General features: G+C 42.6%; 1 protein-coding gene across 1 annotated transcript in view; it reads left to right on the top strand.

Moving 5' to 3' along the window:
- LOC143276934 (uncharacterized) overlaps positions 1-15,370 on the top strand; it is a 40,298-nt gene extending 24,928 nt beyond the window's left edge. Inside the window, exons 3-6 of the mRNA XM_076581605.1 lie at positions 7,358-7,502; positions 8,561-8,988; positions 12,839-12,985; positions 13,942-15,370. Of these exons, the coding sequence (XP_076437720.1) occupies positions 7,358-7,502; positions 8,561-8,988; positions 12,839-12,985; positions 13,942-14,925 (1,704 nt within the window). The 3' untranslated portion in view covers positions 14,926-15,370. The remainder of the gene's footprint in view (positions 1-7,357; positions 7,503-8,560; positions 8,989-12,838; positions 12,986-13,941) is intronic.
- Positions 15,371-25,825: the final 10,455 nt, after the last annotated feature.

The following is a 25,825-nucleotide window of genomic DNA, read 5'->3' on the forward strand; positions in this document are numbered from 1 at the left end:
CACACACACATCTTGGTTTGCTTTGGCCAGGGTTCTGTTGTTTCTGGGTTCTGGGGTGGAGTCCCGGGTACTGAGTATCTTGTCATTACGGGTAGAAGCTCCTTTTGGGTGACATTCCGGGGTACAGCTCTGAAAGCTTTTATTGTTGCTCGAAATTTGGTTTGTAGTCCTGGGTATCTTGTCTTTACGGGTAGGAGTTCCTTCTGGGTGATATTCCAGGGGTCAGTTCTGAAAGCTTCCATTGCTAGGCATTTCGTTTGTAGTCCTGGGTATCTTGTTATTACGGGTGGATGTCCCTTTGAGTGACATTCCAGGAGGCATCTGTGAAAGCTTTCGTTACTCGGAACTTGGTTTGTAGTCCTGGGTATCTTGTCATTTCGGGTAGGAGTTCCTTCTGAGTGATATTCCAAGGTACAGGTCTGAAAGCTTTCTTCGTTGTTCTGAGTTTGGGTTGTAGTTCTGGGTATCTTGTCATTACGGGTAGGAGTTCCAAAGGTTCTGGGTGATATTCCAGAGTACAGCTCTGAAAGCTTTTATTGTTGGTCGAAATTTGGTTTGTAGTCCTGGGTATCTTGTCTTTACGGGTAGGAGTTCCTTCTGGGTGATATTCCAGGGTACAGGTCTGAAAAATTTCATTGTTGTTCTAAGTTTGGGTTGTAGTCCTGGGTATCTTCTCATTACGGGCAGGAGTTCCTTCTGGGTGATATTCCAGGGGTCAGTTCTGAAAGCTTCAATTGCTAGGCATTTGGTTTGTAGTCCTGGGTATCTTGTCATTACGGGTGGATGTCCCTTTGAGTGACATTCCAGGAGGCATCTGTGAAAGCTTTCGTTACTCGGAACTTGGTTTGTAGTCCTGGGTATCTTGTCATTACGGGTAGGAGTTCCTTCTGAGTGATATTCCAAGGTACAGGTCTGAAAGCTTTCTTCGTTGTTCTGAGTTTGGTTTGTAGTCCTGGGTATTTTGTCATTACGGGTAGGAGTTCCAAAGGTTCTGGGTGATATTCCAGAGTATAGCTCTGAAAGCTTTTATTGTTGGTCGAAATTTTGTTTGTAGTCCTGGGTATCTTGTCTTTACGGGTAGGAGTTCCTTCTGGGTGATATTCCAGGGTACAGGTCTGAAAAATTTCATTGTTGTTCTGAGTTTGGGTTGTAGTCCTGGGTATCTTCTCATTACGGGCAGGAGTTCCTTCTGGGTGATATTCCAGGGGTCAGTTCTGAAAGCTTCCATTGCTAGGCATTTCGTTTGTAGTCCTGGGTATCTTGTTATTACGGGTGGATGTCCCTTTGAGTGACATTCCAGGAGGCATCTGTGAAAGCTTTCGTTACTCGGAACTTGGTTTGTAGTCCTGGGTATCTTGTCATTTCGGGTAGGAGTTCCTTCTGAGTGATATTCCAAGGTACAGGTCTGAAAGCTTTCTTCGTTGTTCTGAGTTTGGGTTGTAGTTCTGGGTATCTTGTCATTACGGGTAGGAGTTCCAAAGGTTCTGGGTGATATTCCAGAGCTCTGAAAGCTTTCTTCGTTGTTCTGAGGTCAGGCATCTGCTTGGCAGATGTGGTGTAGCGTATATGGATTTGTCCGAACGCAGTGACGCCTCCTTGAGCTACTGAAACTGATACTGAAACTCTGAGTTTGGGTTGTAGTCCTGGGTATCTTGTCATTACGGGTAGGAGTTCCAAGGGTTCTGAGTGACATTCCAGAGGTCAGTTCTGAAAGCTTCCTTCGTTGCTCGGAATTTGGATTGTAGTCCTGGGTATCTTGTCATTACGTGTAGGAGGTCCTTCTGAGTGACGTTCCAAGGTACAATTCTGAAAGCTTTAATTGCTAGGAATTTGGATTGTAGTCCTGGGTATCTTGTCATTACGGGTAGGAGTTCCTTCTGAGTGACGTTTCAAGGTACAATTCTGAAAGCTTTAATTGCTAGGAATTTGGATTGTAGTCCTGGGTATCTTGTCATTACGAGTAGGAGTTCCTTCTGGGTGATGTTCTAGGGTAAAGCTCTGAAAGCTTTCAATGTTGCTCGGACTTTGGTTTGTAGTCCTGGGTATCTTGTCATTACGGGTAGGAGGTCCCTCTGAGTGATATTCCAGGGTACAGCTACGAAAGCTTCCTTCGTTGCTCGGAACTTGGTTTGTGGAATTCGATTTTGTACTCTGTCTTTTCCACATTCTGTTCTCTCTCTTTCTCTTCCTTTTTTAGCCCCCCCATCCCAGCCCCCCACTCCACGCCCCCTCCACATATACACCCTCCACCTCAACCGCCCCCTTTTCAGCTAAATAATCCTACCCCTATTATTGATTTTCAGAAATGATGATTTCTAAGTAAAAATGATAGAAATTAATTATCATGATTATAGAACTGATAATGATAATGATGACAATAATAATAATGATAATAACCTCATATATTTTCAGGCTGATATCATCATCTAAGATGAACAGACTGTGAATAAATTAACGAACTTGGATTGTGGTGTGATGGCCTAGCGGTAACGGGTCCGCCCAGGAAGCGAGTGAATCGGAGCGCACTGGTTCGAATCCCATAGTCACCAATATTTTTCTCCCCCTCCAATAGACCTTGAGTGTTGGTCTGGACGCTAGTCATTCAGATGCGACGATAAACCGAGGTCCCGTGTGCAGCATGTATTTGGTGCACGTGAAAGAACGCATAGCAACGAAAGTTTTGTCCCTGGCAAAATTCTGTTGAAAAATCAAATCCACTACGAGAGGAAAACAAATAAATCTGCAGACAGAAAAAAAAAAAAAAAAATTGGGTGACGCTGTCAGTGTAGCGACACGCTCTCCCTGGGGAGAACAGCCCGAATTTCACACTGAGAAATCTGTTGTGACAAATGAGTAATACAATACAATGCAATACAATACAATACAATACAATACAATGCAATACAATACAATGCAATACAATGCAATGCAATACATTACAATACGAATGCTGCGTTGTAGCTGTTCTCTTTTCATTCTTGTGGGTCTCCGATGGGAGCCACCCAAAAAGAATTAGGCGGTTAGGCGTTGGACTTGAGTTGTAATCCAGTGTTCATCATTGATCAGAGTTCGAGTCTCCCGTTTCGGCATGGTGTTGTGTCCATTGGGAAAGCCACTTTTTCCCGAATCTCCCTATCACCCCACCCAGGTATGACGCCCTTTTAGTAATACGGGGCTGTAGCCTTGATGAATAAACTACCCGAATCTGAAACTGAATCCACCCGTAGTCAGGCGTGAATGGTGACGGTTTGTATCTCAGTTCGATTGGGGAAGGTTATTGAAAAAAAAGAAAGAAATTGCGGAAGGAGGGGATTACTTACTTACTTTTCTGCAGTCTATCAAATCAGGTTGTACGAACATTAATTATAACATCATTTTTGAAATACGATTTTTGATTCACTGTATTCAAATGTGAGGAACTAACATTGGAATGTGCTGGATTCCCTCACACTGTGGGCTTTTCTCTAATGAACGTGCAGATCATCTTGCAAAGTTTGGAGCTAAAAACGCTTTAATTGCAATTGAACTTCCTCATCGTTTATCATCATCTGAAATGTGTAATATTGCAAAATTCCTTTCTGTCTTTAGTAGTCAACACTTCTGCCTTATTAAATGCTAAAAAAAACCTGGCAGGGCTGTTAAGAGCATGGCATTTAGGTTATTACTAAATGCCCCATACACAAAATATTGTGAAAATATTGAATGCATTTGCAAGGGACGTTTAACGGTAGAGCACGTTTTAACCCGCTGTTTAGTAATGAAACCTTTTTTGCCTCCAGAAATTACGGAACACGTGTTACCAGTTTCAAATGTTAACATTTTTTGGAAAAGGTTATATATTTCAAACTGGTCTTTATTAACTCACTCAGTATGGCCAGTCCTCTCTTCTCCTCTACACAGACCCCTTGGATGTCCAGTGGGTGTCTGAATGACCCAACCTTTAGCTTCCGTCGTCAGAACTGTGGTATTCTTTGTCAATATTCACCTCTTCAGTATAAGAACGTTCCGCTTGCAATATTTTGATGATGGTAATTGGGATGAAACGCTGTTAACGTCGTCTCTTTCGCCGTTCGTATGGAGAGAGTTAAAGTTAGCTAGTTATGTGTTAGATAGTCCAGTTGGTTGTTTATTGTAGGTCCCCACATGAACTTCTTTTCAAAAAAGTAATCTACAGAAGTAGTGCATACAATTTTTGTTTTTTGTTTTTTTGTTTGTTTTTTTTGTCCTAATCCCGCTCAGTTCTGCCGTCCCGCCTCTCACACACACCCTTCCAATATTATGGGTTTTTTTCTTTCTCCAATCACTGACACTCACCCTCTCCATTTTAAATTTTGTATTCTATCTTTTCCACATTCTGTTTTCTCTGTCTGTCTGTCTGTCTGTCTGTCTGTCTCTCTCTCTCTCTCTCTCTCTCTCTCTCTCTCTCTCTCTATCTATCTATCTTAGTTCCATCCCCCTTGCCCCCCCTCCCCCCTCATCTCAACCACCCCCTTTTCATTCGAATATACAGAAATGTCGATTTCTAATTAATACTAACAATCATCATTCTGATAGGAATGATAATAATCCTAATAATAATAATAATATCATTTATTTTCAGTCTAAGATGAACAGACTATAAATAAATAAACGAACGAACTGACTTACTTACTTATGCCCATCGCTCCCGGTGGAGCATAGGCCATCGACGACCCCTCGCCATCGCACTCTGTTCTGGGCTGTTCTGGCCAGTCCAGTCCAGTTTCTTTGTCGTCGATGCTTCTGTAACTGGTCTTTTTTTTTACAGGTAGGGTAGTTAACCCTACGCACACCCCTTTATCCTCCGATTAACAAATAGTAAAGAGTGGTAACTCTCTCCATTCACAAGGCACACAACTTCAAGTCAGTGCTGCTTACGCTAGCACACAGGCAAATAAAAGGTACGTTGGAACAAACCCAGACACCTCCTCAAAAAGGAAGCGCCGGGCCTGTCCTTATACCAATCATTTAACATGTGCACACAGCAGCAAAGACAGAAGTCGCCTCTTTCGACATGCATGGCAGGGCAGAGGGTCTATTCTATCAGTGCCCAACCCACAGGACAGTGGGTCTATTCTATCAGTGCCCAACCCACAGGGTAGTGGGTCTATTCTGTCAGTGCCCAACCCACAGGGCAGTGGGTCTATTCTAACAGTGCCCAACCCACAGGTTAGTGGGTCTATTCTGTCAGTGCCCAACCCACAGGACAGTGGGTCTATTCTATCAGTGCCCAACCCACAGGGTAGTGGGTCTATTCTGTCAGTGCCCAACCCACAGGGCAGTGGGTCTATTCTAACAGTGCCCAACCCACAGGTTAGTGGGTCTATTCTATCAGTGCCCAACCCACAGGGCAGTGGGTCTATTCTATCAGTGCCCAACCCACAGGGTAGTGGGTCTATTCTGTCAGTGCCCAACCCACAGGGTAGTGGGTCTATTCTGTCAGTGCCCAACCCACAGGGTAGTGGGTCTATTCTGTCAGTGTCCAACCCACAGGACAAAGGGTCTATTCTATCAGTGCCCAGCCCACAGGGCAGTGGGTCTGTTCTAACAGTGCCCAACCCACAGGGCACTGGGTCTATTCTATCAGTGCCCAACCCACAGGACAGTGGGTCTATTCTATCAGTGCCCAACCCACAGGGCGGTGGGTCTATTCTGTCAGTGCCCAACCCACAGGGCGGTGGGTCTATTCTGTCAGTGCCCAACCCACAGGACAAAGGGTCTATTCTATCAGTGCCCAACCCACAGGGTAGTGGGTCTATTCTATCAGTGCCCAACCGATAGGGCGGTGGGTCTATTCTGTCAGTGCCCAACCCACAGGACAAAGGGTCTATTCTATCAGTGCCCAACCCACAGGACAAAGGGTCTATTCTATCAGTGCCCAACCCACAGGGTAGTGGGTCTATTCTATCAGTGCCCAACCCACAGGGAAGTGGGTCTATTCTATCAGTGCCCAACCCATAGGGCGGTGGGTCTATTCTATCAGTGCCCAACCCATAGGGCGGTGGGTCTATTCTATCAGTGCCCAACCCACAGGGCAGTGGGTCTATTCTATCAGTGCCCAACCCACAGGGCAGTGGGTCTATTCTATCAGTGCCCAACCCATAGGGCGGTGGGTCTATTCTATCAGTGCCCAACCCATAGGGCGGTGGGTCTATTCTGTATATCCCAACCCACAGGGTAGTGGGTCTATTCTATCAGTGCCCAACCCACAGGGTAGTGGGTCTATTCTATCAGTGCCCAACCCACAGGGCAGTGGGTCTATTCTATCAGTGCCCAACCCACAGGGCGGTGGGTCTATTCTGTCAGTGCCCAACCCACAGGGCAGTGGGTCTATTCTATCAGTGCCCAACCCACAGGGCGGTGGGTCTATTCTGTCAGTGCCCAACCCACAGGGCAGTGGGTCTATTCTGTCAGTGCCCAACCCACAGGGCAGAAGGAGAGGATTGGGGTCCGCTTTCCTCACACGAGCCCTGCCCTCGACACAGATGTGAAATCACTTCCCCGGTGGTCCTTCCCTCACACGCATTACCTCCCCCCTCCTCCCCCCCCTCCCCCGAAACCCCCCCCCCCCCCCCCCCCCCCCCCCCCCCCCCACCGACCCCCCCCCCCCCTCCCCGCCCCCACCACCAAAAACGGCTTTTGGGCCTTTAAACCTTTTTAATCCTTTAACAACAGTCCTAATTCATCATCGTCCTTTTATTTTATTTTATTTTATTTTATTTAGTTTTTAGCACTTTTTTCTCTCTTTTTCTTCTGTTTTTTTTCTATTTTCTTCTTTTTATTTTTTTATTAATTTTTTTTTAGACTTCTCTTTTCTTCAGGGCTGAACATGAGGCTTTCTTCAATGGCCAAAAAAAAGAAAAAACAGAAAAACAAAATAAAACAAAGAACACACACACACACACACACACACACACACACACACACACACACACACACACACACACACACACACACACACACAAATAATGAAATAAAAAAGAAAGAAAGAGAGAGAGAAAAAAAAAAAACCACCACGCACACACACGCATGCACACACAAAATCACACGCACTCGTGTGTGTGTTCTTTCTTTGATTTAATGTCTGGTCACGTTGAGTGATATTAGATAATATGTGTGTTCGAGTGGTGTGTGTGTGTGTGTGTGTGTGTGTGTGTGTGTGTGTGTGAGGGAGAGAGAGAGAGAGAGAGAGAGAGAGAGAGAATGGTCGTAAAAAGGCTATGGAACCTTTAAACCTTTTTTTCCCATTTGTATTTTATTTTATTTTATTTTATTTTATTATTTAATCCTTTACCAACAGTCCATATTTATCATCATCACATTAACTATCTCGGTGCAGGGGCAGCAACTGGCGTGTCAAGACCTTGCCGGAGGTGCACAGAGTTGCTGTTCCTGCGGTGGGGCATTACTGCTGTGTCCGACGTCATGTCCTGACGGCCATTTTGAAAGCTCTGAGGGGAACACCACTGACTGTCTCGCCACGGGTACAGTGGGGGCGGGGGTGGGGGTGGAGGGTCTGGGGATGGAGGGAAATGGAGGAGAAGGAGTGTGGGGGAGAGAGAAGTGTGTGTGTGTGTGTGTGTGTGTGTGTGTGTATGTGTGTGTGTGTGTGTTGTAGTAGTTGGTGGTGTGGTGGTGGTAGTGTGATGGTGGTGTGTGTGTGTTGTGGTGGTGGTGTGTGTGTTGTGTTGTTGTTGTTGTTGTTGTGATGGTGGTGGTGGTGGTGTGTGTGTGTGTGTGTGTGTGTTGTGGTGGTGGTGTTTGTGTTGCGTTGTTGATGTGGTGGTGGTGGTGGTGGTGGTGGTGTGTGTGTGTATGTGTGTGTGTGTTGTGGTGGTGGTATGTGTGTTGCGTTGTTGATGTGGTGGTGGTGTGTTTGTGTGTGTGTGTTGTCGTGGTGGTGGTGGTGTGTGTGTTGTGTTGTTGTGGTGGTGGAGTGTGTGTGTTGTGGCGGAGGTGGTTGTGTGTGTGTGTACGTGTGTATTAGTACATGCGTGCGTGCGTATACTTTTGTGTGTGAGTGTGACATGACATGATACGATATACGTCATGTCATATGATATATATATCACATCGCATCAAATCCAGTCCTATCATATCAAAATATACCATATATTCCAATGGCAATATCCACAGTTCTTCCCCTCCAGACGGAACGAGCAGTGTCCACAGCAATGCGTGGACGTTCACTCCTTCAGTCACACAGAGGAGTGGAGGGGAAGAAGCGTGGATATATCTGATCATATCCTATTCTCTCTGTCCTTTTTCGTCACATCATATCATACTATGCCACATATGATATCCGATCATTTCCTATTCTCTCTGTTCTGTTTCATCACATCATATCATTCTATGCCACATATGATATCCGATCATTTCCTATTCTCTCTGTTCTGTTTCATCACATCATATCATACTGTGCCACATATGATATCCGATCATTTCCTATTCTCTCTGTCCTGTTTCGTCACATCATATCATACTATGCCACATATGATATCACATAAATCACATAAATAATATATATATATATATACCCCAGACCCAGACCCCTCCATCACCACCTCCTCCTCCTCCTCCTCCTCCCCCGCCCAGCTCGTGCGCTGCCTGCCGTGTCACGTGACATGCGGCGCGTGCACTGGCGCGCGAGAGGACGACTGCACGAGCTGCCCTGACGGAAGCAACTTGGAAGAGAACGTCGGGGCTTGGAGCGGAAGAGGAAATTGCCGCGTCACCACGCCCAAACCCTCTTCCGACTCCGACGACGTCGGCGCCATAGCTGGCGGCACTGTCGCTGCCGTTGTTGTTGTTGTAGTGGTGGTGGTGGTAGTGGTGGTGGTGCTGTGGCGTCGTCGTCGGAGGAGGAGGAGGAGGAGGAGGGACATGGAGTGGACGAACGTGCGAAGCGCCAGCAGGCCGATGGCTTCTGGTGTCCCTCCTTCTACTGGTGTGCCCGTGACGAGACAGAAGGTGGGTAGGAGGAGAAAGAAAAAGAGAAGAGCTACATAAAAATAAAATGTGTTTAATGTTTACTGTAAAGCGCTTTGAGCTCCCTTTCAGTGATCTTCTTCTTCTTCTGCGTTCACTCGTATGCACACGAGTGGGCTTTTACGTGTATGACCGTTTTTACCCCGCCATGTAGGCAGCCATACTCCGTTTTCGGGGGTGTGCATGCTGGGTATGTTCTTGTTTCCATAACCCACCGAACGCTGACATGGATTACAGGATTTTTAACGTGCGTATTTGATCTTCTGCTTGCATATACACACGAAGGGGGTTCAGGCACTAGCAGGTCTGCACACATGTTGACCTGGGAGATCGTAAAAATGTCCACCCTTTACCCACCAGGCGCCGTCACCGTGATTCGAACCCGAGACCCTCAGATTGACAGTCCAACGCTTTCAATCAGTGATGAAAGCGGTCAGGAGGAGGGGTGTGTGTGTGTGTGTGTGGTGGGGGGGGGGGATTTTGTTTAATGTCCCGTCACACATGTCGGTGATTGAAGACATTTTGTTAAAGTATTTATGAATACTTGTGAGTATTATCGGTTAGAAGGGGTGGGAGATGTGAATGAATGGAGGGTTGTGGGGAAACTGGGCAAATGAGGGTGAAATGAGGGTGAAATTTGAAAAAAAAAAATCTAAATACAATTACAGGAAATTACTTAAAGGACTTCGTAAAAGAAAAGTCGTTGAACTGACAAGCGAAACAATGATAATGAATGCAAAAAGTCAAAAACATCAACGTCCTCAATCACTTTTGAAGACACACTTTCGTGTGCATAAGGCTTCATCAAGCTACAGTAAAAAAAAAAAAAAATATATGCTTAACTGTCAGGTTACTAAAGTATATGCACTTGACATTAGAACAATACTTGGTCCGTAATGAATTTGATAATAGTTTGAGAGCTAAACTCAGAATTGGACTGCGAATCGGACCAAAGTCTGAGAGTCAACTCACGAGGTTTTAGACTTGAATTCAAGCACCTATAAAAGTCTCTTTCTTGGGCATTGCTTATTTCCTTGTATGACAATGGGCAATATACTTTTATTCTATCTGTATGATTCTTTGCTCCCCTTTTTGCTACCCTGTCTGCTTTGTCGTTATAAAGGAAGCGGTCAATCACTCGAATAGAATCCATTATTATTATTGTTGTTATTATTATGATTATCATTATTATTATCATTGTCATTATCAAAATAAAATAAAATGGGTTCTTAAGTCATTTTCAGGCGTGACAATACTCATATGCACGACGATGTTCATTCGTTATCCCACTATAGTTTTCCAGTTCAAAGTTTCTAACTTCTCAAGGAGGTGTCACTGCGTTCAGGCAAATCCATATGATTATATCCTACACATCGGGAAAAAAAACAAAACAAACAAGAGAGGCAAGGCCTTCAAGGCTCACTTGTGATACACTTTTTAAAAAATCCAAGCTTTTTATGTATTGAGTGTAATGCATTTACTGTTATATTTATATTTTTTATATTCTCTAAACTTGGCACTTTCATCTGATATTCGACCCAACAAAAGATCTGTCATTATTATCATTTTTTGTTCAAACAGGAACTTCCTTTGCTAAGCATGGAAGTTTTATTTATTGCAAACGTTTTGGTGGAGACATTAAAACAAGAGAAATTACTCTGCTGGGGAACTTAGTTTGCTTTAAACTGATCATTCTCATCTTAAACATTACATTTTGAAATTATACTCAATACATAAAAAGCTTGGATTTTTTTTTTTTAAGTGCATCACAAGTGAGTCTTGAAGGCCTTGCCTCTCTTGTTTCAAAATGTAATGTTTAAGATGAGAATGATCAGTTTAAAGCAAATTAACTCCACTAGCATTACAGAGTAATTTCCCTTTTTTACTATCTGCATCAAAACGTTTGCAAAATAAATAAAACTTCCATGCTTAGGAAAAGAAGTTCCTGTTTGAACAAAAAATGATAATAATGACTTCTCTAGCTGTTGGGTCAGAATATCAGATCAAAGTGCCAAGTTTAGAGAATACAACAAATATAAATATAACAGTAAATGCAGTTTGCATATAATTAGGCTTCATTCTTTATTTTTTTGTGCCCATCCCAGAGGCGCAATATTGTTTTAAACAAGATGAATGGAAAGAACTGAATTTTTCCTATTTTTATGCCAAATTTGGTGTCAACTGACAAAGTAGTTGCAGAGAAAATGTCAATGTTAAAGTTTACCACGGACACACAGACACACACACACACACACACACACACACACACACACACACACACACACACACACACACACAACCGAACACCGGGTTAAAACATAGACTCACTTTGTTTACACAAGTGAGTCAAAAACCACACACACACACACACACACACATTCACATACATTCGCAGACAAACACACACACACACACACACACATACATTCACACACACACACACACACACACACACACACACAACACCTCCACCCTTTATCTACTAGGCGCCGTGGACCGGGGATCGAACCCGAGACCCTCAGGTTGAAAGTCCAACGCTTTATACTCCCCACTCGGTTGTTGCGCCCGACTAACATTGACTGACTCCGGGTGGAAATCCAGCAGGGGGTGGAGGAGAGTGAGGAGAGGGGTGTGTGTAGTGGGGTGGAGGTGTGAGGGGGGGACCGGGGAGGGGGTGGTGGTGGTGGTAGGCTGAGACCGTTGAAACGTGGAAGACGGTCGTACGAGTCCAATTAGAACTAATTTCTGGGTTAAGCTAAGCTAGTCAACAAGGTTTTTAAGCCGGAGGGAAGCCGTTGACCGTAGAAATGCCTTAATTTGTTGTTGCTGTTGTTGTTCGTATTCTCCTTTAGCTATAGGAATTAGTATGCCTATTAAATCCTCCTTTGACTGTATAAATGCCTTTTAATTGTCCTTTAACTATAGAAATGTCTTAACTTTTTGTTCGTATTCTCCTTTAACTATAGATATGCCTTTTAATTCTCCTTTAACTATAGAAATGTCTTTTTGTTCGTATTTTCTTTTTGTTCGTATTCTCCTTTAACTATAGAAATGCCTTTTAATTCTCCCTTAGCTATAGAAATGCCTTTTAATTCTCCTTTAACTATAGAAATGCCTTAACTTTTTGTTCGTATTCTCCTTTAACTATAGATATGCCTTTTAAATCTCTTTTAACTATAGAAATGCCTTTGAATTCTCCTTTAAACTAAAGAAATGCCTTTGAATTCTCCTTCAGCTATAGAAATGCCTTTGAATTCTCCTTCAGCTATAGAAATGCCTTTTGATTCTCCTTCAACTATAGAAATGCCTTTGAATTCTCCTTCAGCTATAGAAATGCCTTTTAATTCTCCTTCAACTATAGAAATGCCTTTTGATTGTCCTTTAGCTATAGAAATGCCTTAACGTTTTGTACGTATTCTCCTTTAACTATAGAAATGCCTTTTAATTCTCCTAACCGTCATTTAACCCGTAGAAATGCTGAAGTGTACCAGGAGGGGGGGTGGGGGGTGGGGGGGGGGGGAGTTGGAAGGGGGGGGGGGGGGGTAGAGGCGAGAAGGCTGACAAAGGGGGAAAAGGGAGCCGACTGAACAGCTTTTGTTGTCGTTGTTAATGTTTTTTAACCCCTTGATTGCCTGAGGACGTAGCACTTACGTCCATAGTGACGTCACTGATGACATCATCAAAAGAAGGAAATTGCGGGGGGGGGGGGGGGAGAAGGGGGGGGGGGGATTGGCTGTTTTTGGTTAATTGATCTGGATACTGATTTGATTTATGATTTGAAACACCTCTTTCTGCTTCTTTTTTTTTTTTCTTCTCTCTCCTCTCCCGGCAGTCAAAAGGTCTTAAGCAAGCCTCCTACGCTAACGTGGACACTGCCGTCCCTAACACGGAATCCATTCAGCAGGGTCACGACAATCTCTTTCGCTACAAACCTGACCCCACCAGCAAGGTCGCAAAAGGTCAAGGTCAATCATCCAAGGTCAGTTGTTGTTTTTTGTTGGTGGGGTTTGGGGTGGGGTTGGGGGCTGAGGGGGATGGTGGGCGGGGATGCAGGAAGATGTCTAGTTGAAGCAGGGGGGGGGGGGGGGAGGAGGCGGAATGATGATGAGGAGGAGGAGGATAATGAATGCTGGTGGTGGTGGTAGTGGTGATGATGTTGATATTTGACCAGTGATAGTGAATGATGATGATGATGAAAAGGAGGAGGAGAATGAATGATGGTGATGATAAATGATTATGATCAATATTACGAGGATAAATTAGCATAATGAATATGATGATGCTGATGGGCGCGGTGGTAGTGGTGGTGGTGATGACGGTGGTGGTGACGATAGTTGTGATAAATGGTCATGGTGAATATGATGATGATAAATGATGATAATGACGATGATGATAATGAGGAGGAGGATGCTTAAGATGATTATGAATAATGACGATGATGGATCATAAATGATGAATAATGATGATAAATGATGATGATTAATTGTAATGATAATGATAACGATTATTTAGAAATGAATGATGATTACTAATAACATTGATGATGGCTACTGAAAGATATTGATAAATGATGATTAACGACGAATGATGATGGCTAATATATGATGATGATGAATGAGGGTGATGATGATAAATGATGAACAATGATGATGATGATGATTAGCGATGAATGGTGATGATGATAAATGATGAAGAGTGATCTCCATCAAAACCTTCTTGACGTCAGTGTCCTTTCAGCCGAAGGCGAGACAGGCCACAGACCCCTCAGAAGATAATGATGAATGATAATAAACGATGAATGAGGATGATGATGATAAATGATGAACAACGATGATATGATGATGATGATAAATGATGAACAATGATGATGATGATAAATGATGAATGATGATCGCCCACAAAATCCCCTTAATGTCAATGTCCTTCATCTTTCAGCCGAAGCCGACACGGGCCACAGACTCATCAGAGGACGAGGAAGTGGCAAATCTTCCTCCAGCTCCCGCTCCCCCAGCACCGGCAAACCCACCCCTAACATCACCCCAACCCACCTACGAAATACTCCCAGACCCACCCCTAACACAAACCCAACCCACCTACGAAATAGCCCCCACATCAAAACCGACCCCCGGACCCAAACCAGCCTCAGCGCCCACGTGGATTCCCGGGGAAATGTACGAAACGATGGACATGCCCACCACCAGCAACACCACCACCGCCACCAGGCGGACGCCCACCAAGGACCCGGCAGTCAAGCTCAGGGCGACCCTGCTCAGCGCAGGCCCCAGGACACAGGATATCAAACACGGGAAGCAGAAGAAAAGAAGAACCGCCATGGAGCCTTCCAAAACCTCCTCCCTCCCAAACCCCACCGCCCCGTTCAGCTGCCCGCAGCTGACAAAGTTCTTCCTAGAGGAGGTAGAGAAACACCGGAAGAAGCATCAGCAGGAGGAGGAGGACGCAGGCAAGAATCAAGGTCGCCGATATCCGGGCGCACAGGATCCATCACCGGAAGACCCCGAAGAGGACTACGTCAACGTGGACCCCATGCAGGAGGCGTCGCCCGCAGCAGCAGAGGAGCAGGAAGCCAGCGACCCTGAGGAAGACTACGTGAACTCTGGGCCCAAGAAAGAGGAGTCGGTGGTCCGTCGTCACGGGGAGGAGGAGGACCAGGGTCCTGGAGGACTGGAACCCCCGACCCCAGAAGGTCCGGAGAAGGACCGTGGCCGCGTCAGCGGTGAGGTCATCCCTCATTCTCAGCCAGTCTACGGCAACGACGTCAGCGGCGGTGGTGACGACGACCACCTCCACAAGGACAGCGATGACGTCAATGATGATGATGATGACGATGATGATGACGATGATCGTGACCACGCTTATCAGAACTGTCCTCCCCCTCTTCGACCCCGCCCCCAGCCATGACTGGGATCTCATCTGAAGAAAACATGCCCCCCCCCCCCTCCCTCCTCCCCAAAAACCTTGGCGAAAAAAAAAGAACACACACACAGAAAACCAGATGAGTGTACTGTACCAACAAATTCCAAACCAGATACCTAAAAATAGACATGTACTATGCAACAACAAAAAAACAAAAAACAGAAAACAAAAAAAAAACAAAAAAAACCCACCAAAACAACCAGAACAAAGAAACAAATTACGAGATACAAACAACAACAACGACAAATCGATAAATAGTTAAAAGATAAAGATAAACACAAATACTGACATGTACAGTGCCAAAAAATAATCTTATAATAAAAACGAACTGGTGCTCTATGCCAATAATCTCACAAAGAAATACCCCCCCCCCACCCCTACCCCTCCTCGCGAAATAGACATGTATGATGGCAAAAAATCCAAGATCTATATATCCGCCACCCCCCCCCCCCCCCAACCCCCCCCTGCCCCCCCCCCTCCCCCTGCCCCCCTAAAAAAATATCCATGACAGCAATCTGATAACGAGATAAAAAGAAACCGACTTATTGTGCCAGATTTCCAACACCCAGATTTTTCTCTTCTTCTTCATTTTTTTTTTTTTTTTTTTCTCTTTTTTTTGTGATCCGACAACGAGGCATCAGAAACATTTCTGCACATGTTTGTGTCTTCCACCACCACCACCACCACCACCACCATCACCACCATGAACAATAACAACAAGACCAGCAACAACAAGAACAGTAACAACAACAACAACAACAATAGCAGCAGCGACAACAAACAAACAACAACAAGAAGAACAAAACATTTCGGTGCTATGAAAGTTGGACTGGTTTGGAGATGTTCTCTCTGTGTGTGTGTGTGTTGGGTTGTGGGGGTAGGGGTTAGGGGGGAGGTGTTTTTTGTTTGGTTGGTTGTTGCTGTTGTTGTTATTTTGGTGGGATACCCCTGACCTGAAAATACATGAGGCAGAGACAGAGAGAGATGGTAAGGAACATGGAAGGGGTATAGAAAGAGAGAGAGAGAGAAAGAGAGAGAGAGAGGAGGGGGTCTCAATTTTCAGTTTTTGTAGGCGAGCCACCGCATGCTCACCAAGTGACGCCCGTGCATCACTATACACTGCAAACTTACTTTAATATAATATAGAAATAATTAATATAATTGTGGAGTGATGGCCTAGAGGTAACGCGTCCGCATAGGAAGCGAGAGAATCTGAGCGCACTGGTTCGCACAGTCGCCATTATTTTCTCCACCCCCCTCTGCTAGACCTTGAGTGGTGGTCTGGACGCTAGACATTCGGGTGAAACGATAAACCGAGGTCCCGTGTGCAGCATGCACTTAGCGCACGTAAAAGAACCCACGGCAACAAAAGAGTTGTCATTGGCAAAATTCTCTAGAGAAATCCACTTCGATAGGAAAACAAATAAAAATCTGCAGACAGGAAAAGAATAAAAATTATTTAAAAAAAAAAAAAAAAAAATGCGTGGCGTTCTCAGTGTAGCGACGCGCTCTCCCTGGGGGAGAGCAGCCCGAATTTCACACAGAGAAATCTGTTGTGACAAAAAAAAAAAAGAAAGAGTAATAATAATTCAATACATTTGCAAAGACAGAGAGAGAAAGAGATGTGTGTATGTGGGGGAAGGGGGGGGGGAGGGTTATGTGTTTTGGTTTTTCTTTTTTGAAAAAAATGACTGCGCGACGTCACACACTACCGTCTTTCAGGCTGCTGTCGCGTCCAGTCGTTTTCTGCACGTGAGCAGCGTACGTGCCGCACCTGCACATCCGTCACGTGATCGAAGGTGGTGGTGTGAACTTTGGCCTACTTTGTATTGACCTCAAGCCTACTGTGGGCTGATAGACCTCACCCGTGAAGACAGCTCCCGAGCTGTCAAGCCATTTATCGAGAAGACAACGATGAATTTGGACAGCTTCAAGGGGTGTGTGTGTGTGTGTGTGTGTGTGTGTGTGTGTGTGTGTGTATACGTTTATCAAGAAGTTGATGAATTTAGACAGCATTGACCCTTTCACCGCCAAGCTCGCATTTATGCACAGGCGTGGTAGAGGTCCCATGTCACTGAAAGGTGACCATTCATTGGTCTGTTATCCATGAACCTACTGCTCTTAATTAATGTTCGGTGGTTGGATAGGCCATATCTTCTATACATCGCAGGGGGGGAATCCCCAGCTGTTCTTAGCCACTGTCTTTTCTGTGTTTATACCACAAGGGAATTTTGTACTCTAAATTGACTGGCGGTGAAAGGGTTAAGGTGTATGTGTAACCGTTTCCAAGAAGATGACGATGAATAAAGAAAGCTCGCGGGCTGTCAAGCCATTTGTCAGGAAGACAGTGGTGATTTCAGACAGCTGGAAGGTGTATATATAGAGCCGGTTATCGAAAAGTCAAAGATGATTTTAGACAGTTTGAACGTGTGTATATATGTCTTTTTTGCCATTTTTCAAGACGACGATGAATAGAGATAGCTCCCGAGCTGTCAGGCCATTTATATATAAATTGTATATATATATATATATGTGTGTATAGCCATTTTTCAAGAAGCTGATGAATTTAGACAGCTTCAAGCTGTATAGCTATAGCCATTTGCCACCAAGGTGACGATAAAGCCATTTATCAAGGAGGCGACGATGATCTAAGACAGCTTTAACTCTCTCCATTCGAACGGCGAAAGAGACGACGTTAACAGCGTTTCACCCCAATTACCATCATCAAAATAGTGCAAGCGGAAAGCTCTTATACTGAAGAGGTGAATGTTGACAAAGAATACCACAATTCTGACGACGGAAGCTAAAGGTTGGGTCATTCAGACACCCACTGGACATCCGACGGGTCTGTGTAGAGGAGAAGAGAGGACTGGCCGTACTGAGTGAGTTAAACTGTGAACCCTGTTATGAGAAGGCAAAAACGAATTAAGACAGTGTATATAGCCATTTTTCAAGAAGGTCATGATATAAGACGCCTTCAAACTGTTAGCCCATTTATCAAGGTGCTGATGCATTATCAAGACAGCTTCAAGCTGTATAGCAAGGCCACGATGATTTCACAGCTTCAAGCTACAAAGCCGTGCTAATATCACGGTGACGGTGCTTCAAGACAGCTTCAAGCTGTATAGAAAGGCCACGATGATTAATTTTGACCGCTTCAAGCTACAAAGCCGTGCTGATACCAAGATGAAAGACAGCTTCAAACTGTAAAGCTGTTCACCAAGGTGGTGACAATGATTTAAGACAGCTTCAAGCTGTAAATCCATTCATCGAGAAAGTGCCAACAAACCAAGGAAGGGACAGGGAAGATTGTAGATTAGAAACTGTTTGTATTTTTGTTGTTGGTGATGTTTTGATTGATTCATGGAGGGTGATAGCAGTATGACGTTTTGCCCTCAGAACAAGTCCCAGACCTGCCTATTGGTACTATTTGTGTATATTTTGTACGCGGATGTTGTTGTTGATTTTTAAGAGCGAGGACGAGAATAAGCAACCACTTACAAACAAGCTAAAAGAACGAGAAACAGCAGCAACAACAACTATTGTTTGGTTTTGATATAGAAACGTTCTATGGTATCACATGTCTTATCTTTTAGTTTGAAAACAACTATGGGAACACCGTGGCAGAATAATCCGCGTGTGTGGGGTGGGTGGGGGGTGGGTGGGTGCGGGTGTGTGCTGATTATCTGGTTGCGGTTTTCCGTAACGTATCTTTATTCTTATCTTATCTGTCTATGATAATCAATGTGCAGTATATTAGGCTATGTTTATAATTATATTCAAATAATGTTTCTTAATTCTTTCTGTTTTTACATTAAGAATACTAGTTATTACCTGCAGTGTGTGGATGTATGTATGAAACGGTGTATAAGATATTTTTTTACATTTGCATCTTCGTAATATTCGTAAAAGCTGTTGTTGACTTTTACAGTTATGGTCCCCATGTTGTTTACTTGTTTATGTTGTGATAATGCACCTGACCAAATTTCTCCAGTTGGAGATAATAAAGTTATTCTTATCTTATCTTATCTTATAAGGCGTTGGACTTCTGATCCAGTGTTCACAAGTGATCAGGGTTCGAGCCCCCGTTTCGACAATGTTGTATCCTTGGGAACGAAACTTTACTCCGCTTTTTCCTCGCTCCACCCAGGTGTGAAAGGGTACGTGACTTCGTTTGGGGAAAGTCAGATCTCTACTACCTGGTGTCTAGGCGTGCACAGGTGTCACTGTTCAGACTCAGGACAGGCCACAACCGCCTAAACCAACCACTTGTACACAAAATTCCGTATTGGTCAACTCAGCACAGTGCCCCTGTGGGGACTGACAGCCAGACAACAGATCACCTGCTGCAGTCCTGCCCCCTCCATGAGGTGCTCAGGAAGAGGAACTGGCCCTGACCCAACTCCAGTGACCCGGAAGCTCTACTACGGCTGTGTGGAGGACCTGACTAAGCGCGTTGGGTTACGCTGCTGGTCAGGCATCTGCTTGGCAGATGTGGTGTAGCGTATATGGATTTGTCCGAACGCAGTGACGCCTCCTTGAGCTACTGAAACTGAAACTGAAACTGGAGGACCTGCAGTGTACAGCTGCCTTCGTTGCAGAGACTGGGGTGTCCTTCTGAAGAACGGGAAGAAGTTTGGAGAGTTAAAACTGCCTCCCTCTGCCGAGCTCCACAGACACAGTGGATATGAATTGACCACCCCGATGGCTGTAAAAGACTATGGAGTTTTTTTTAACATTTTAATGACAACATATTTCAGAGTTTATGAACTCTTTTTTTTTTTTTTTCTCGTTTGCTGTGGGATTGTTTATTTGTATTTTCTTTTCATTTGTGGGTTTATAGAGAAGTATGTAGTGAAGATATGCACTTGCGGTGCTTGGAAGGTCACTCTGGTGTGGCATGCGCTGTTTTTTTGGTACTGGGTCTGAATGTGTTGATTCCATGAACATGGGTGTGTGTTATTTTATGGTAATGATCCAGAATGTGTTCATTGCATGAACATGGGTGTATGTTATTTTGTGGGAATGACCCAGAATGTGTTGATTGTATGAACATGGGTGTATGTTATTTTGTGGTAATGACCCAGAATGTGTTGATTCCATGAACGTTCGTGTGTTATTTTGCGGTAATGACCCATAATGTGTTGATTCCATGAACATGGGTGTATGTTATTTTGTTGTAATGACCCAGAATGTGTTGAATGTATGAACATTGGTGTGTTATTTTGCAGCAATGACCCAGAATGTGTTGAATGTATGAACATTGGTGTGTTATTTTGTGGTAATGACCCAGAATGTGTTGATTCTATGAACCTGGGTGTGTTGATTCTCTGAACCTGGGTGTTTGTGTTCTAATCTTCAAACCCGCATGACACCTGACGGGGTGTGACAGTAAGCTATGGGAAACGACACAAACCAGAGTCAGAACACGACATGTGGGTGTCCAGGCAGCATTGAGGGTTAGTTCATACTGCTACGCACGACTGCCGTGCGGACGTGTTAAAAAACAACATCAACAACAAACAAACAAAAAGAAAAAAACGTGCGGACGCGACAAATATCTATTTATTTTCACTTACAGCTCTGAAGAGTGTTAACACTGACACAGACACATACGCACGAACACACACACACACACACACACACACACACACACACACACACACACACACACACACACGAAAATCACTTACAAAAACAAAACAAAAACAAACAAACAAACAAAAAAATCGTGCGTGTCTGCCACAATTTGTACGTGCGTGCGAACTGAAGAGGAGTCGTTGTGCAAAAGTAATGTAACCCTTTTTTAAATCATTTTTATTTACCTGTTCTTTTTTTTTTATCACTGGCAGACATCTAGTCTATTCTGACACTTTCTTTTGCGTGCGCGCGGATCACGTTTTTGTCGCCTTGCGAGCGCCATACTTTCTAGAAATGGGCCTCCCGTATTCCTCACGGAAAGAAAGCGTGAACGACTTTGCTCCTCGTCCATTCGTTTCTCTTCTTCTTCTTTTCTTTTTTCTTTCTTTTTTTTCGTTCTTTTTTTTTTTTTTTTGTTTTTGTTTGTTGTTGTTGTTGTTGTTTGTTTTGTGTTTGTTGTTGTTTTTGTTTTGTTTTGTTTTTGGGGTTTTTTGTTGTTGTTTTTTTGTTGTTGTTTTTTTCACGTCCGCACGACATTTTTGGGAGGCAGTATGAAGGTAACCTAAACGAAAAGTTCCTTATTTTTTCTCAGTGGAGTACACGGGGTTTTTTTTGTTTGTTTTTTTGTTGTTGTTTTTAAGAACACAAATGGTTCCCGACAGGTATACCAGAACAGTTCTGAGGACAGGCAGGAATGTTAGACTCTGAACGATCGGATGGCCTGTGAATTACAGGATCAATTGAGAGTTTAGATTTTGGATTGGAAGATAACGTCTTGACATGAATGCCTTAGTTTCCAAAGGCAGGTGTGTGCTCTCATTGCATAACATCTTGACGTGAATGCCTTTCTTTCCAATGGCAGGTGTGTGCTCTCATTGCATAACATCTTGACATGAATGCCTTAGTTTCCAAAGGCAGGCATGTGCTCTCACTGCATAACATCTTGAGATGAATGCCTTAGTTTCCAATGACAGGCATGTGCTCTCACTGCATAACATCTTGACATGAATGCCTTAGTTTCCAAAGGCAGGCATGTGCTCTCTTTGCATAACATCTTGAGATGAATGCCTTAGTTTCCAAAGGCAGGTGTGTGCGTCTCATTGCATAAAATCTTGACATGAATGCCTTAGTTTCCAATGGCAGGCGTGTGCTCTCACTGCATAACATCTTGAGATGAATGCCTTAGTTTCCGAAGGCAGGTGTGTGCTCTTATGCATTGTACTGTGTTGTATCGTTTTGTGTTGTATTTCTGTAATGTGTTGTATTGTATTTTGTGTAATGTGTTGTATTGTAGTTGTTCATTAGTGTGTTGTATAGTGTTGTGCTGTATTTCATTGTAACCTGTTTTACTGTGTTGCGTGGTGTTTTATCGTGTTGTAGGGGAGTGTGGTGGAGTGGAGTGTGTCGTGTTGTATTTTGTGTTGCATCGTATTGTATTGTGTTGGCTGGTATTGTGTTCTGTTATGTTGTGTTGTATTGTGTTGAGTTGAACGGAATTGCTTTTTGTCATAGCGGTCGTGTGTAAACTTAGGACCGCTGTCCAGAACCCGAAAAGTAGAAAAGTAAAAAAACAAAAACAAAACAAAAACACACACACAAAAACCACGATAGTAGCAGTAGTAGTAGTAGTAGTAGTAGCAGCAGCAGCAGTAGTAGTAGTCGTGATAATACCAATAACAACAACAATGATGATGATGATGATGATGATGATAACAAGAAGAAGAAGAAGAAGAAGAAGAAAATAAATAAAAGTAGTAATAATAATAATAGTAATGATAATGATGATAATGATAACAATGCTAAACATGATGATAATCATCATCATCATCATCTTCTTCTTCATCATCATAACCATTGTCACCATCATAATATAAACATAATAAACATTATAAAAATAATTAACATAATAAAAAAAACAACCATACTACTACTACTACTACTACAAATAATAATAATAATAATAATAATGATGATGATGATGACAATGATACTACTACTACTACTACTACTACTACTACTACTACTAATAATAATAATAATAATACAGAGATCGAGGTCAAATGGAGAAGTAACTTTCTGTACCTGTGAAAAATGATTGTTTCTGTGATCAAACGTGTTGGTGCGTGACTATCGATTCCAGCATTCAGTCTGGATTCCGGGCGTATTTTCTGTTCCCGGAAAACATAGAAAGTCACGGTATGATTGAATATGGAGTAATATTCTTCTTGTGTATATTATTTGATTGACTGATCTAAGTTCATGAGAGCTTTAAAAAAAAAAATTAGTACACACACACACACACACACACACAGATTGACAGAAAGGGACACACACACACACACACACACACACACACACACACACACACACACACACACACACACACACGAAAATGTCGTTTTGTGCTCGTTCTCTGTGATAATATTAAAGTAATTTTGTTTTCTGCATTTTTCTGTGTTTGTGAGCAGTTTCGATTTGTTTTATGGTTCTTTTTTTTTTTCTTTTTTTTACTTTTTGTTTGTTTTTTGTTGGGTTTTTTTGTTGTTGTTTTTTTTTGGGGGGGGGTTGTTGTTGTTGTTTTTTTGTTTTGTTTTTTTGGGTTTTGATTTTTTGTTTTTGTTTTGCTGTTGTTGTTTTTGTACGCGATCGTGTTTTTGTTTGTTAGTTTGCTTTTCATCTCAGATAACCTTTGCAACCAGCATACCGCTCTTAGTTATCATACAGCTGTTGCTTTGTATGCCAATTAGTGTGCACGTGCGACGATAAGAGTACGTTTATTCTTAACTGCCATACCTTTCATCGTGGTCGTCGTCTTCATTGTCATCATCATCATCGTAATCATAATCATCATCATCATCATCATGAGCCGGTGATTCCCGAAAGTTTGAATACAATATAGTATTTGGAAGAAAAAAAAAAGAAAAGAAAAAAGAAACCGAACCTTCGTGTGTGATTTTTCCCACGGATTTTCTTTTTGTTTTTCCTTTTTTTTTTTTTTTTTCTTTTTTGAATGTTCTTATTGACTATTAGTGGGTATTGCTTATGACAGTACATTGTCAGTTATCATGCTCGAATACAACATAATGAATTGGAATACACTGTATAAAACAGAACATATCCTGTATGCTTGAGTATGAGTTTACTCTCTCTCTCTCTGTATATATGTGCATCGTGTGCCTGTTTTGTGTGTGCTAGCTATGTGTGTGCGCGCGTGTTTTTTGTTGTTGTTGTTTTTTGGTTATTTTTGTGGGGTTTTTTTTATTGTTTGTTTGTTTTTTGTTTGTTTGTTTTATACTTTTTTTCTGGTTCTGGCGAACTATTTTACTTCTCTTTGCTGATAAGTGTACGCGCTGACAGCAGTTAGTGATGTTATTGTTATGTCACATCTTATCTTTCCGCCATTTGACGTTTGCACAACACACACACACACGCACGCACGCACGCACACACACGCGCGCACGCACACACACACACACACACACACACACACACACACACACACACACATATTGAACCATATTGGTTCAATTTGCTGATGACATTTGTTTATGGATGAAGGTGACCATGAAAAATAAAACGCCTACTAGGACATTGAATTACATAAAGAAAATATACCAGCGGGAACTTGATAAAATCAGCAACTTTATGACAGAAAATGGCTTATCATTGTCCTTAGAAAAAAAAACAAATATGATGCTATTTAATACAGGATCAGACCCAGAAAAGCTCCCCGTGTTTACAATAAATGGTACCATCATCAGATATACACAATCTGTTAATTTTTTGGGAGTCTATTTTTCTTCAAAGCTTTCGTCGAATTATCTTATTGACTATATACTAAACAAAGCAAGAAAAGGTCTAAATTTCCTTAAGATAATTTGTAAACAGCACTGGGGGCAAGATACCAAAGCGTTGATATCTCTCTCTACCTCCCTCGTACGTTCACGCTTGACATACGCTCAAGAGGTATTCTTCAGTGCTCCACTGCATTTATTAAAGAAGCTGCAAAGCATTGATTGTAAGGCTTATAAACTCGCTCTAGGTGTGCCCATTCTTACATCAAATTTAGGGACTTACAGAGAAGCAGGTGTTTTATCTCTTGATGAACAAAGGAAAGCTTCAGCCGCGAAATTCGTTATCAAATCTTTCGCATATGAAACCTTTTCAAAAGAAGAAGCTAATTTGAGTTCACAAAAAGATTTTGCCAAAAGAGCTAAGACGATACAGTCAATGACATCCATTAATACATTTGCATCAGATATCATTAGTGCTATGGAATCAAAAGACAAGCAAATTGCAAAAATACCTACGTTTTCACCAGTCCCTGAATGGGAGCAGTGTAAAGCTTTTGACATGGATTATACAGATTTATCCAAGAACCAGTCACCATTTTTGTTAAAATCTGAAGTGCTCTTCAGATTTTAACAAAAATGGTGACTGGTTCTTGGATAAATCTGTATAATCCATGTCAAAATCAATATTCAAATTATCTAAAAATATACACAGACGGATCTGTTCTAGAAGATGGTAATTCAGGAGCGGCTTTTGTAATTCCTTCATTTAGAATAGAAAAATTATACTATATTGGTAGACAATATTCCATTTTCACAGCTGAACTTATAGCCATACTTATGGCCTTAAATTATATTTCAGATATTCTGAAAACTGTAAGTGAAATTTTATTATGTGTAGACTCAAAGTCAGTACTGCAAGCTATAGAATCTTCAAATTCAAAGAAGCGAATTGAGATGACAATGGAAATAAAACATATTATTCACCAACTGACAAAACAGGGCATTAAAATAACTTTCTGTTGGGTACCTTCGCACTGTGGAATATCTTCAAATGAGTGGGTAGACCAAGCAGCTAGAAGAGCAGCACGTAATTTCGAAGGCGCAGTACAACTTGACATCCAGTTAGATCTGCATGAATGCATTAGTTGTATAGAAAATGTATCTAGAAATCGATTTAAGAAATTACTTATAGATTCAAATAATCAATATTACCACTGTTGTGTAAACACAAAGAATGCAGCTAATCCCAAACATTTTCTAAATTCGACACCAGCAGCACATTCAAGACAAATTACAAGTCTAATGTATAGAATTCGTTTAAATGCCTTTCGTACAAAATTTTCTAAGAATATAAAATGTATATGCGGTGAGCAAATAACTGTAAGCCATCTACTCATTCATTGTCCGAGCATAAGACCGTTAATTCCAAAAGATGTAGTTGATGGCTTTTC

This window comes from Babylonia areolata, chromosome 33 (assembly GCF_041734735.1).
Source record: "Babylonia areolata isolate BAREFJ2019XMU chromosome 33, ASM4173473v1, whole genome shotgun sequence".
In the NCBI taxonomy this organism is placed as follows: domain Eukaryota; kingdom Metazoa; phylum Mollusca; class Gastropoda; order Neogastropoda; family Buccinidae; genus Babylonia; species Babylonia areolata.